At 42.5% G+C, this 14883-nt stretch overlaps 1 protein-coding gene across 2 annotated transcripts in view; it reads right to left on the bottom strand.

Annotated features, from left to right (window-relative positions):
* The window catches only part of MASP2 (MBL associated serine protease 2), a 91758-nt gene that overhangs the window by 54600 nt on the left and 22275 nt on the right, over window positions 1–14883 (bottom strand). The window contains exon 6 of one of the 2 annotated variants that reach the window (XM_044282100.1): window positions 11383–12440. The exons of the other annotated variant lie outside the window; for it this stretch is intronic. Coding sequence (XP_044138035.1) covers window positions 12433–12440 — 8 coding nt within the window. The 3' untranslated portion in view covers window positions 11383–12432. Of the gene's footprint in view, window positions 1–11382; window positions 12441–14883 lie in introns of those variants that run through there. 2 annotated transcript variants of the gene reach the window in all.

The following is a 14883-nucleotide window of genomic DNA, read 5'->3' as shown; positions in this document are numbered from 1 at the left end:
CACAGTGGACCAACACCAGCAGCTGACATGGCACCCCAGACCATCACTGACTGTGGGTACTTGACACTGGACTTCAGGCATTTTGGCATTTCCCTCTCCCCAGTCTTCCTCCAGACTCTGGCACCTTGATTTCCGAATGACATGCAAAATTTGCTTTCAGTCCAGTGCTGCTTCTCTGTAGCCCAGGTCAGGCGCTTCTGCCGCTGTTTCTGGTTCAAAAGTGGCTTGACCTGGGGAATGCGGCACCTGTAGCCCATTTCCTGCACACGCCTGTACACGGTGGCTCTGGATGTTTCTACTCCAGACTCAGTCCACTGCTTCCGTAGGTCCCCAAGGTCTGGAATCGGTCCTTCTCCACAATCTTCCTCAGGGTCCGGTCACCTCTTCTCGTTGTGCAGCGTTTTCTGCCACACTTTTTCCTTCCCACAGACTTCCCACTGAGGTGCCTTGATACAGCACTCTGGGAACAGCCTATTCGTTCAGAAATTTCTTTCTGTGTCTTACCCTCTTGTTTGAGGGTGTCAACGATGACCTTCTGGACAGCAGTCAGGTCGGCAGTCTTACCCATGATTGCGGTTTTGAGTAATGAACCAGGCTGGGAGTTTTTAAAAGCCTCAGGAATCTTTTGCAGGTGTTTACAGTTAATTAGTTGATTCAGATGATTAGGTTAATAGCTCGTTTAGACAACCTTTTCATGATATGCTAATTTTTTTAGATAGGAATTTTGGGTTTTCATGAGCTGTATGCCAAAATCATCAATATTAAAACAATAAAAGGCTTGAACTACTTCAGTTAGTGTCTAATGAATCTAAAATATATGAAAGTCTAATGTTAATCAGTACATTACAGAAAATAATGAACTTTATCACAATATGCAAATTTTTTGAGAAGGACCTGTATATATTTTTTGTGTATAGTTTTAGAATAAAAACTAACGATTTAATCGTTCCAGTTTTGCCATTGTTACTTAATGACCTGATCTATGCTAAGAACTCTGTCCTCATAAGACATACTACTAAATTGTTTTATTTTTATAAATTGTTAATGTACTAGCTAGGTTGCAAATAACCGTTTCGTCCATTTAGGATTAGCTAGCCGGGGTCTCTTCGCCCCGACTCAATATGAAGAGTGGTGGCAGCAAATTAATTTGATTTCCAGCGTGAAATCAGTAATTTTATTTTTACCGATTGTACATACAATCGTGATTGTATACTGTCTGGGCCCACCAACCAATCTTAAACGTCTTCTGTGCTCACAGTGGATTCGCCTCTAGAAGTCTCTAGCGGAGACCTGTATGGCAACTGTGGCTTAGTACGACGGGATTGGTGCGTGGTTGTCACAAGTATAATTTCTTTATTAGGTATAACAAGGCTGGAAAACCCCTTTAAGACAATTACTCAAAATGTTAACTCAAATACTGAAATTTCTAAGAACTCTATTTCCTTGAGCTTTACTGTGTATATGTGTGAGTGTGTGTGTGTGTGTGTGTGTGTGTGTGTATATATATATATATATATACAGTACAGACCAAAAGTTTGGACACACCTTCTCATTCAAAGAGTTTTCTTTATTTTCATGACTATGAAAATTGTAGATTCACACTAAAGGCATCAAAACTATGAATTAACACATGTGGAATTATATACATAACAAAAAAGTGTGAAACAACTGAAAATATGTCATATTATAGGTTCTTCAAAGTAGCCACCTTTTGCTTTGATTACTGCTTTGCACACTCTTGGCATTCTCTTGATGAGCTTCAAGAGGTAGTCACCTGAAATGCTCTTCCAACAGTCTTGAAGGAGTTCCCAGAGATGCTTAGCACTTGTTGGCCCTTTTGCCTTCACTCTGCGGTCCAGCTCACCCCAAACCATCTCGATTGGGTTCAGGTCCGGTGACTGTGGAGGCCAGGTCATCTGGCGCAGCACCCCATCACTCTCCTTCATGGTCAAATAGCCCTTACACAGCCTGGAGGTGTGTTTGGGGTCATTGTCCTGTTGAAAAATAAATGATGGTCCAACTAAACGCAAACCGGATGGAATAGCATGCCGCTGCAAGATGCTGTGGTAGCCATGCTTGTTCAGTATGCCTTCAATTTTGAATAAATCCCCAACAGTGTCACCAGCAAAGCACCCCCACACCATCACACCTCCTCCTCCATGCTTCACAGTGGGAACCAGGCATGTAGAGTCCATCCGTTCACCTTTTCTGCGTCATACAAAGACACAGTGGTTGGAACCAAAGATCTCAAATTTGGACTCATCAGACCAAAGCACAGATTTCCACTGGTCTAATGTCCATTCCTTGTGTTCTTTAGCCCAAACAAGTCTCTTCTGCTTGTTGCCTGTCCTTAGCAGTGGTTTCCTAGCAGATATTCTACCATGAAGGCCTGATTCACACAGTCTCCTCTTAACAGTTGTTCTAGAGATGTGTCTGCTGCTAGAACTCTGTGTGGCATTGACCTGGTCTCTAATCTGAGCTGCTGTTAACCTGCAATTTCTGAGGCTGGTGACTGGGATGAACTTATCCTCCGCAGCAGAGGTGACTCTTGGTCTTCCTTTCCTGGGGCGGGCCGCATGTGAGCCAGTTTCTTTGTAGCGCTTGATGGTTTTTGTGACTGCACTTGGGGACACTTTCAAAGTTTTCCCAATTTTTCGGACTGACTGACCTTCATTTCTTAAAGTAATGATGGCCACTCGTTTTTCTTTACTTAGCTGCTTTTTTCTTGCCATAATACAAATTCTAACAGTCTATTCAGTAGGACTATTAGCTGTGTATCCACCTGACTTCTCCACAACGCAGCTGATGGTCCCAACCCCATTTATAAGGCAAGAAATCCCACTTATTAAACCTGACAGGACACACCTGTGAAGTGAAAACCATTTCAGGTGACTACCTCTTGAAGCTCAACAAGAGAATGCATAATCAAAGCAAAAGGTGGCTACTTTGAAGAACCTAGAATATGACATATTTTCAGTTGTTTCACACTTTTTTGTTATGTATATAATTCCACATGTGTTAATTCATAGTTTTGATTCCTTCAGTGTAAATCTACAATTTTCATAGTCATGAAAATAAAGAAAACTCTTTGAATGAGAAGGTGTGTCCAAACATTTGGTCTGTACTATATTTATATATAGATATATATAGATATATATATAAATTTCCCCTGAAACAAATAATTCCCAACCTATGTGTCACGGATGGTGTTACAGAAAACTAGAAGACACAAATGAAGATCCGACTGACTTGATCCAAAACTAAGGAACAGGAGGGTAAGCCCTGTAAGAGCCCTAGCTCTCTCCCTTACTGCTCAGCCTATGCAAAAATCTCAATGGTAGAAAATTGCATATCCTGGTTCCTCGACTGTATGCACCTGAACACCCTATAATAGTAAGGGGACACGACCACCAGCTCCCTACACTTAATACGGAGGGAGTCAGGGTAACCTAGGATCAAGCCCACAGGCAAACAGAAATAAAGAAAACAGACTTATCTTGTGGATGCAGTGGTAACAGCTTCTAGCATCAGCACACTCCAGGAAGTTGTATAAACCGCAAAGTGATGCAGTATAGGAGGGGATTTAAAGGGATGCAATCAGTGTAACTAGATGACAGTTGAGAGAGGGAAACGAGATGATAAAACAAAAGCAAAACAAAAGAACCTCAGGCAGGAGGTTCCGAAGAACGTCTGTCAGAGCTTCTCAAATGTCTGGTGGTGACACTATGGCTCTCCAACTGTTGCAAAACTACCATTTCCACCATGCCCTGACAGCCACGAACTATGAGGGCATGCTGGGAGTTGCAGTTTTGAAACAGCTGGAAACCCAAAGATTGAGGATCACTATCTTAGACTAATCATTTAACCCTGTTACCAGGCTTTTCCAATATAAGACCATAACAAGATTTCAATAGGGTATATCAAAATAGTTACATCAACATCAGGAGTGAGATAGTAATTTTCTCTGTTTCCCCTAAGGAGGCAGTAGCGCATAAATAGTCTGTACAATTTGTTTACCTGACCTCAATCCAGCGATGTCTGCTGCTCAAATCAGCAGCTACCGCACTGGTCTGTGCACGTCCGTTCCTATTCAAGTTCTGACTGGGTGGCAGATCAGAGACTTGGGGCACAGAGCTCTGGCTCAGTGTCCAACCAGAGGTGTAGGTGGTAGTTTTAAAGCAGGCACTGACACTAGGTCAATGTGTATGATGTTTTGCTCTTGTTTGTGTTTCGGAGCCTTGTGCCTAAACTCAAGACCTGCTTGTTAATCCTCTGTTAACACTCTGTGCATTGACTACTGATTAACGTCTCATCTACTGATTTGGCTATATCTGTACTCTCCAGGTTTGGACTTCAGCTCTGGTCTGCTCATTTGACTATATCTGTACCCTCCTGTTTATGCATTTCAGCTTGCTTTATTATTCCTTCTGCTTTCCTTTTATCATCTAGTTAGGTCTGAAACCTGCAAACTCCCACTTGTTTTCTGTCACCTTAATCCACAGACACAACCTGGGACCTTTGCAGCCAAGGCTATTCTGCTTTGTGGTGGGCTTTAGTACCTAGGGGTAGCCTTAGTTTCTGCGGAGTGGTGCATAAGGAAAGGTACCTGTTTTGAGTTAGTTGGGGGGAGTTATCTCTGTAGTTATCATTATATTAGAGCTCCAATCCCTAAGTTATCCATGCATGAATTTTTATTCAAACCTAGCTATTTTGGTAGAATAACGGACTTATTTTTTCTATAACATACTGTAATTTGTATGTATACAGACTTACATTAAATGATCGAAAAATATATGTCAGCTCATTCAGTTAGAAAATATCAACATATGATTTAAAGGGATTCTGTCACCAGGATTAACGATATAGCGATATTTATATGTGCCCATTAGTCTCCATGCAGTGTTTAAAATGATGCCACTGTTTATGCTCTGTGTGTGTTAGATTCTTGTAAAAAAACGATCTTATTGATATGTAAATTACCTCTGTCAGGAGCCCAAGGGGTTGTCCCATGATATGTTGGAGCCCAGCCGCGCCCATCGATCCGGAGCCCAGCACCGCCTACCACTTAATTTATTTACTCCACTATCCCTGACGTCAGTTCTTCTCAGTTCCGTAATCTCGCGCAGAGGGAGCCGACGCATGCGCAGTTGACTCGTTGAAGCCGGTGCCAGTAGTCCGCACGGGCGCCATCTACAGTGTCCACTGCGCCTGCGCGAGATTACAGCACTGAGAAGAACTGACGTCAGGGATAGTGGAGTGAATAAATTAAGTGGTAGGCGGTGCTGGGCTCCGGATTGATGGGCGCGGCTGGGCTCCAACATATCGTGGGACAACCCCTTGGGCTTCTAACAGAGGTAATTTACATATCAATAAGATCGGTTTTCATAAGAATCTAACACACACAGAGAGCATAAACAGAGGTATCATTTTAAGCACTGCATGGAGACTAATGGGCACATATAAATATCGCTATATCGTTAATCCTAGTGACAGAATCCCTTAGTAAGTGATGGCACATTGCTGTGCTAGGACATGACTTTCTAATCATGGAGGTTAAACTATGTGGCCTATTCACAGTCTTGCCACCTTGAAGGGTCTGCAGTGGTCTCAGAGGTTGGGCACCCACTTAATGCAATATTATAGCATATCCTGGCCACATAACATGGTGGAAATACTAAAAATGGTCACAAATATCCAAATGGTAAGACCTTTCTGGCATAGCCAACAAGATAGTATTCCTGCCCCAGGCTTTATGATGCAACAGTGGTTTTGAGTCTGAAAGAGGTATTTAAACTATTTATTACGCAGCTGCCAATTAAATACGCAAGCTATTATCAGATACTTTATTACATATATTAGTTATATAATCGCAAAGATAAAATATGTGATCCCATGATTCTGAAGCATGCTTTCCACGTATTGGGATGGTTGTCTATTGAAGTCCAAAAATGTAAAAGGAAGAGTGGAAGTTTTAAATAAAATCCAGCCTTTATTAAAATATCTTAAAAATATATCCAGCTCGAACACTGAATAGCAGAATATGCTTATGCATTTTGGATGTTTAATCCGTAATTATAGTTATCTGCCATTACAATTCACATCCTATTTAAAAGCAATATGTGGTCATATAGACTTGCCGGCTACAGAAAAAGGAAATGAGGTAATCGCACAGATCACATTAACCCTATATGTTATAGCATGGACACACAATAGATCATCTGCAGTAATCAATAAGGATAAATTCAATCTGTTGTAGACTTAACCCTTTAGGCTGTCTTGTTCCCAAATAAAAAATCCTAAATGTGTCACTTTTCATGAGCTTTGTTCTATGATGCTTTACATATACAGTATATCGGCCCCAAAACGTTTAGGCTCCTTGCATACGAGAGTTCCTCGAGCAGCGAGTCTGCAACGCAGCTCCCAGCCTGACCTCCCAGCGCTGCCGGGGGTCACATAGAATTACTGTATATTGATTTATGAGGTGAACGCATTGCACCCGCACTGAATCCGGACTCATTCACTTCAATGGGGCTGTTCAGATGAGTGGTGATTTTCACGCATCACTTGTGCGTTGCGTGAAAATCGCAGCATGTTCTATATTCTGCGTTTTTTACGCAACGCGGGCCCCATAGAAATTAATGGGTCTGTGTGAAAATCGCAAGCATCCGCAAGCAAGTGTGGATGTGGTGCGATTTTCAAGCATCTTTGCTAGTAGATGATGTAAGTAAGTTGATAAAAGTCAATTTACTGTATTATTTTCCCTTATAACATGGTTATTAGGGGAAATAATAGCATTCTTAATACAGAATTCTTACTAAAATGTGGCTTGAGGGGTTAAAAAAATAATAAAAAAATTGCTCACCTCATCCTGTTGTTCGCACACCCGGCATCATCTTCTATGTTCATTCAGCAGGACCTGCGCTGACGTCACTGCGCTCACCACACAGCTTCTGCTATGAATGCTGCTCTGCCCTCTCACTTCTTGCATGAGGTTAGGTTATCTAGTCTCTGGTTAACAGCAAAGGTGCTATATCCTGTGCATCAAACTCCAGCCTCACAACCAAGTCAGATTTCTAGCCGCCTGCCTGACCTTCGGCCGTTTTCAGATTCCCTTACTAAGGCCTGTCCATACTTTGGACTTGAATACACCAGTAGTTCCTGCCTTGACCTGAGCCCGTCTCCTGGCTAAATATATTGTCTTATCCCTTGGGGCCTTGCACTGTTGTCTCTGATCCTTGTTGGTCAGCTGCCATTTACACTGAGACTACTCTAGAATGTAGTGGCCTGGTTAGTTCCCTGCAGCGAAGTTGGTTTAGCCAAAGCCAAGCCAGTTATCTGCCACAGTGGGTCCACAGCCTCTGTCCTTAACACAATGTATGTTTTTTTTGTCTAAAGGATAAAAGCAAATATATACGTTTTTTGTAATTACAAAGAATTTAATGGCACAAAATAAATTACAAAAAACACATGAGTTCGACATATTGTGAATTGGGTTGATAGATTACTGGGAGTGGCTGGCCAAGAATTGGAACCAATGATAAAGTTAGAGGTAGGTGGAGGGTTCTTAAAATTGATTTCAGGGGGTTAGGTCACAAGGTAACGACCTCAAAGTTAGTATTTTCTGAACTACCACCTGTACCATGAGTCACACCAAAAAGTCAGGGAGAGATTAGGGAGGTTAGCAAATGGCTCAAGAACTGGTGTAGGATTGGGTTCATGGAGAACTCGGCAAACTTCTCTGTCGGCTACAGACTGTATCGTAGGGATGGGCTGCACATCAATGAGGAAGGTGCAACTATTTTGGGGGAGAAGATGGCTAGAAGATTGGAGGAGTGTTTTAAACTAGGGACTGGGGGATGGTTAATTACATTACAGGAGATGAAGATAGTTCAGACTGTGACCTGGGGCAAGGTACTGGAACTGGGGGTGGAATGGAGGGAGGACCAGGATCACAGTGCTAGCTGTCATACACCCCGAGAAATATCTCTTAGAAATTGGATTGGGAATGAAAGGTATTACCTTTAGACCTCATTTCCGAATATCCCCCAGCTTACAAGTCAGCATCAAGGAGGGAGGAGAAGTGGGGGCGGTGCTGACAGGCTGGAGAGACAGAAGAAGAGCTTCTGCTGTCCTAACCCTACCTGACAGACCCCACTGATTATAATAGGAACTGGTTTACATTAGAAAACACACCATTTTACCAGACAAGAAAGCACAGAATGCTGTGCTATTTGTTATGGGCAGTGGGTTCCGAACCACAGCATAAACAGTCAGGTTTAACTTTGGCCTACTCCTAAGCCTTTTATAACCCTTTAACCTCTATGCATGGATCTAGAATGTGCTGCAGTGGAGCCACCAGGCGACTATGTCTCAGAGTAGTCCCTTTGTGGTTGACGGCTGACCCAAAGGGCCAGAGAAACTTGTGCAGAGCACCGAGCAATCAGAGAGAGGCCGAGGTCAGGGCAGGCAGAGTATGTGCAAATCTGCAAAACATATCTGAGGTCAGCAGAGGGTCAATACTGTAATCTGGCACAGGTCAGGCAGAGAGGATCACAGTCAGGTAATGGGCAGAGGTCTGTTCATTTGCAGACAAACGAAACAGCATACCTTCAGAGAAACTAGTAAGCTAGATAAACCTATTGCTCAGGCATCTTCCCAAAGGGAAGTACCCCAGGGTAGCCAACCATAGGCTTGTGAAGATTGGGAGGGTGCTCGCACTAACCCCTTAAGGGACAGGAGGGACAGTGGGTCAAAATATGATCAAAACATTGGTGTAAAAAAACACCTCATGTTATGCCACACCCCAAAACCACACACCCTTTCTACCCACATAAACTTGACTGGTATTTTTTGTTCGGAATGGTGGCAACCCTAGTCTCAAATGCTGAGAAATTAAGTGGATTGTGAGGGAATATGTTTCGTGGTGGCAGCAACACAGAGGGGGAGGAGGAAGAGAATGGGAGTGGTAGTTGGCAATAACCAGGCCCAGTTTAAGTGAAACAACAACAGTCTCTTTCCTGAGGATGTTAGGTGCAAGAGGCATTTTACAGACACTTAAAAGGTTAAATTCAGTCTTTCCAAATTACACACAAAATCTTTCCAAGGCTGTATATAGGAAAGCAGGGTGTATGGTAGTCTGAATACACTTTTCTATCTCTCCAAATAACCACAAGTGTGCAAATCTGTTCTTCCTAACACTTCAATCCACACTGGGTGCAGATCTTAGATCAATTGGTCAATCCATCTCAAATGTGTGATGGGCCCCACAGCAATTTACCCTCTCCACAAGCAGCAAAGTCCAAAACCATAAATGCGTGTTACCTTTGCTAGCCATATGGTCCTAAGCAGTCTGTGAATATCTGTTCTCTTTCTCTCAGAAGCTTTAAGTAGTTCTTAGCAACTTCCAGGAATAGTATGCCTCCTGGAGTAGACCTCTCACAAGACATACAGAAAGCAACGTCCTTTTAGCTTGGCTGCTAACTCCAGACTCCCAGGGTAGAAAACAATAACTAAGCTGTGTTCCCATATTCAGCTCTTATAATCACATTCAAAGCATGCAATGTACATTAACCCAAACCAGTAATTATTAACCCCTTTAGCAGTGATCTACTGGGTCACTGGACTGTTGTCACCTAATAAAAAGCTAAGATTGATTCCTGCACCAGGGCTGTGTTTTGCAGCCAGAAGGGCTCCCACTCTGGGGTCTTTACTATCTTTCTGTATATTTTTGGAAACCCCAGACATAAAAGTACATAGTTACCGTATCTTGTCAAGGGTATTATGGATGAGGCCATAGGAAATGTAAAGTATGTCTATTTTTATCAGGGGGTGACAATTCTTCTACTGTAATCCTACTAATGTGTGCATTTGGCCTCCTGCAATATTTGAAGGAAACAATATATAGGGTGCATCAGGATCAGACGCTATTCTCTCAACATTAAAAATCCCAAAGCGAACAATGAATCCGCGTTATTGTGCTATTTTAAGGAAATGCACACAGGGAATACCACAAGTTTTTCTAGTGAGAAGGTTTATAAGTTGTTGCATGAAGAGGATCATAGATGGAGGCTCCTGGATAGAGAGACATTTAGAATTTTTATTGTGGGAACAAGACAGCCTACAGGGTTAAATCTTCTAAATATTTATTTTATCATTATTGATTTATTCATATGTTGATCTATTATGAGTTTCCACTCTATAACATAGAGGGCTAATGTGATCTGTGTGATTAGCTAATTGCCTTTTTTGTGTAACCAATGAAAGAACTGAAGGGGAGTCTCTATGACAATGCTTTGATTTTAAATGGAATGTGATTTTTTAATAGTAGATAACTATGATTAAATGGATTGGCCACGATCTATTACTAACTGCATATGTGCTGGGAACAGCATATACATGGAGCTAGTAATGGGTATTATTAACCCATTCAGGTCAAGGACATTTTTCGTTTTTCACCTCCAGCCTTTACTGAGCCATAACTGAGCCATAACTTTTTTATTAGCCGTATGAGGATTTATTTTTTGCAGGACTAGTTGTACTTTCTAATGGCAACATTTACAGTTGCATATAATGTAGTGGGGTGCTGGAGAACATTTTCAAATGGGGTAGAGTAAAAAGAAAAGCAGTGATGAGCGTCAGGGGCAATATTTGAATTCACAATATTTTGTGAATATTCATCATATATTCGAGAATTCGTGATCTCCATTCATTATTTTATTGATTACGAAAATAGGCAATCGGAAAATTCACGATACTAATTTTCGATACGAGAAATCGAGATCAACACTACTCCTAAAGTCAAAGATATTGCAGCCTTCTTATTGGCCCTCAAGCAAGAAGCAGTGAGGGATCATGGGTACTGATGAAAAAAATGTAGAATATTTGCGATTACGAAGATATAGAACTATATTCTAGATATTCGGGAATTCTCTAAGTGATAATATTTGCGATAAAATTCGCGATTAGAATATTCACGATCAGCACTAAAAAAAGAAAAAAAAAATTCTGCCATAGTTTTATGCGTTTTGCTTTTGCAGTGTTTCCTATGCGGTAAAACAGACCTGTTACTTTCATTCTCCAGGTCAGTATCAGTACACACATTATACTTTTTTACTTTTACAACTCCGGAGCTGTGTGAGCTCATTTTTTTGTGGGATGATGTGTAGTTTTTATTGATACGATTTCAGAGTGCGTACAAATTTTTGATCACTTTTTATTAAAAAAAATTTTTGTGGGAGGTGAAGTGACCAAAAAATTGGCAAAACAGCAATTTTGATGTTTTTTTTTCATTACGCCATTCGCCATATGGGATAAATATTTTTATATACTTTAATAGTATAGCGTTTTTGAACTCACAATGCCTATGATGTTTTTTGTAAATTCTTTTCATTTTGGGGAAATGATTAGAAATTTTATATAAAAAATGTAAAAAAAAATATTTTTACACTTTTTAATAATTCCCCTAGGGAACTTTAACAAGCAATCATTAGATTGTTTCTCTCATAGACTCTAATGCATTAGCATTGGAGTCTATGAGCATTTCATTATGTTCGCATGGAGCCCTGTGACAGGCAGGGTCTCCCTAGGAACTTATCTGCTGCAGCCTCAGATCATTCAGGAGGATCAAGGTTGCCACACACTATCCGACTCCCCTGATCCCCGTTAGGAGGAGCCGTTGCATGGCCCAGTTTTTGAGCTCCCAGATTCCATGGTCACATTTGACCAAAGCATTTGAGGGGTTAAATGTGTGCGATCAATGTTATATTCAATCGCGTACATTAGACTCCGGTGTCAGCTATGGCACCCGCTGTGCTCGTGAGATATTTAGATACCTGACTTCCACCGTACATTTACAGTGAGCAGTTGGGAAGTGCATAAATCATCTGCTGCTCATAGAGGATCTCTTCCATCATGGCCTCTGTGCACTTACAGTAGGGACAGACCGGTGAACTAGCATATGAGAAGTCGTCCCCAGGCCACTGATGGATGGGACATTCCTTCAGCGGCCATTTTTGGAAGACAAGTAGACATATCAGACATCTGTGCAATTGGTTTAATATTGCCTATTATTAGCTGCATGGATGTGCTATTCCCAACATGCATACAGCTAGTAATAGGTAGTAACCAAATTCCTATTAAGGATTAATCATCTGAAAATGCATAAGCTTATTTGCTATTCTTTGTTGGTGCTAGATGTATTTTAAAGAAGTTCTAATAAAGATTGGATTTTATTTGGACCTTCCATTCATGCTGGATTATATTTTTGGACTTGGATGTGTTCCTCTCATGCCCTGCCTCTGGGTTGTTCCTTGCATCTGTGAAGCTTCTGTGCCAATGAGCTTAGCTGGACCATTTGTTTCTTTGCGGTTGTCTATTGAAGGTTTGAAAAATTTGACATCAGTTCTGACAATTTCTTCCTTGTTCGAAGGGATTTTACTGCTCTATAAGACATATGAAAGGTAAATCTAAGCCATAACTTTTAATTGATGTATAAAATCACAGATATTCCAATTAGACATGCAGATGGGAGGTGCTCAGGGGCAGACTGAATTTAAGGTGGCCCTGGAAAATATATTAAAAGTGACCCCGTTTTGTAGTTGTGTCCAAATTGATGGAAGGCAGGGCCAGCAGTACCATATTGTGGCAGATTATACCACCCCAGAAGAGCCAAATACCACAGTCCATCACAAAATACTGCAGCAGCACAAAATACAACCCTAAAAACTTCCACTGGCCGGCCATGAGGAGGGCCTAGGTGGCCTCTTGGGCACTGGCCCACCAGGGAATTTCCCTGTAAGTTCTATGGCCAATATGCCCCTGTAGATGCTAATAAAACCTAGACAGAAAAATAACAATGTTCAGGGGTATGATCTGTAACCCTAAATGGCCTTTTTATTTCAACTGTAAAGGGGTATGTACATCTGGACATATTCGATGTTTTGTATGTGTCACAGCCTTTGGTTTGCGCTGTGACACTGTTGCCACACTTGCGGTTGCCCGCGGCAACGTGTTGCTGTGAGACCATGCGGTGGCAGTGTCTCGGCCTTCTGGGTGATTGCCGTGACATGGTTGCCACGTATGCTGTTGCCGGTGGTAACATGTTGCTTAGTTTGCTTGTGTGTGCACTTCCCCTTTAAGTGGCTTCCTTCCATTGTCTGGTGTTGGAAGGGTTAACTCCTTTCCTAGTGTTTTGTGAACACTGGGTTTATGTGTGTGTGGGTATGGCTGCCCGGGCTATTTAACCTCTGCTGGATGCCTGAAGCTCTGAGTTCTTCCAGCCTTGGTGTATGCTGGTGGTTCTTTGCTCCTGGATTTACCATCTTTCCAGTGAGGGCCACCCTTGTGGTCAGGGCCGCTGCAAGGATTTTTGCCGCCCTAGGCAAAGATCCATTTTGCCACCTCCTCATATCACTCACTCACTGACAGACAGACACACACACACTGAAGCCTAGTTCACACGAGCGTATGGCTTTTATCGTTTTTTGCGGTCCGTTTTTCACAGATCCGTTGTTCAGTTTTTGAGTTCCGTTGTGTTTCCATTTCTGTTCAGTTTTTCCGTATGCCATATACAGTATACAGTAATTACATAGAAAAAATTGGGCTGGGCATAACATTTTCAATAGATGGTTCAGAAAAAACTGAACGGAAACGGAAGACATACGGATGCATTTCCGTATGTGTTCCGTTTTTTTTGTGGACCCATTGACTTGAATGGAGCCACGACCCGTGATTTACGGCCAAATATAGGACAAGCTCTATCTTTCAACAGAACGGAAAAACGGAAATACGGAAATGGAATGCATACGGAACACATTCCGTTTTTTTTGCGGAACCATTGAAATGAATGGTTCCGTATACGGACCATATACGGAACACAAAAAAACGGCCCGTACACCCGCAAAAAAAACGTTCGTGTGAACTAGGCCTGACAGACAGACACGCACTCAGACACTCACTGAATGACGTACACAGAAACTCACTGACAGACAGACATACACTCACTGACAGACAGACACTCAGACACTCACTGAATGACATACACAGAAACTCACTGACAGACATACTTACAGACAGACACTCAGACACTCACTGAATGACATACACAGAAACTCACTGACAGACATACTCACTGACAGACAGACACACACTTACTCACTGACAGACATACACCTACCCACTGAAACACACACACACAGAAACTTACTGACAGACACTCACTCACTGGCAGACAAACACACACATATACTCACTGACAAACACACACTTACTGACCGACAGACATCCACACTCACTGACATACACTCACTCACTGACATACACACACAGACACTAAATGACAGACACACATGCATTTACTGACAGAAAGACAGACATATATACACTCACTCACTAACATAAATACACAGGCAGATACTCACTCAGTCAAACACTTAAACACTCACCTCCCTGGGGTCCAGTGTGGTGCAGCTCCTCAGTCCTCCAGCGCTCCGTTTAGTATGCCGGGTCCGGAATGATGTCATATTCTGGCATCACAGAGGGCACACAAGGGAGGAGTGGGGAGCTGCTAGAACAGCCTCCGTTGCCGCCCGCCTCCTCTCCTCCGGTAATTTACTGGCAGAGCAGGTACCTGCCATCAGGGTAAGCAGATGCCTGCTCTGCCATATTTAAGAAGGACCTCCATCTCCTGGCCTCCCTGTAACGGCGCTGGGGGCGCTCAAGAGCCGCTCGCCCAGGGCTGCAGCCCCAGTCAGGGGGAGCCCACCAGGGCGCCCCCAGCAGGCCGGCGCCCTAGGCGAACGCCTAGTTCCCCTATATGGTTGCACCGGCACCGGCCCTGCTTGTGGTCATAGATGTTCAATGTTATCCCGGTGTCTCCTTCCCTTC

This window comes from Bufo gargarizans, chromosome 2 (assembly GCF_014858855.1).
Source record: "Bufo gargarizans isolate SCDJY-AF-19 chromosome 2, ASM1485885v1, whole genome shotgun sequence".
Lineage (NCBI taxonomy): Eukaryota > Metazoa > Chordata > Amphibia > Anura > Bufonidae > Bufo > Bufo gargarizans.
Note: the sequence above shows the minus strand (reverse complement) of the source record. Positions and strands in the feature narration are given on the sequence as shown.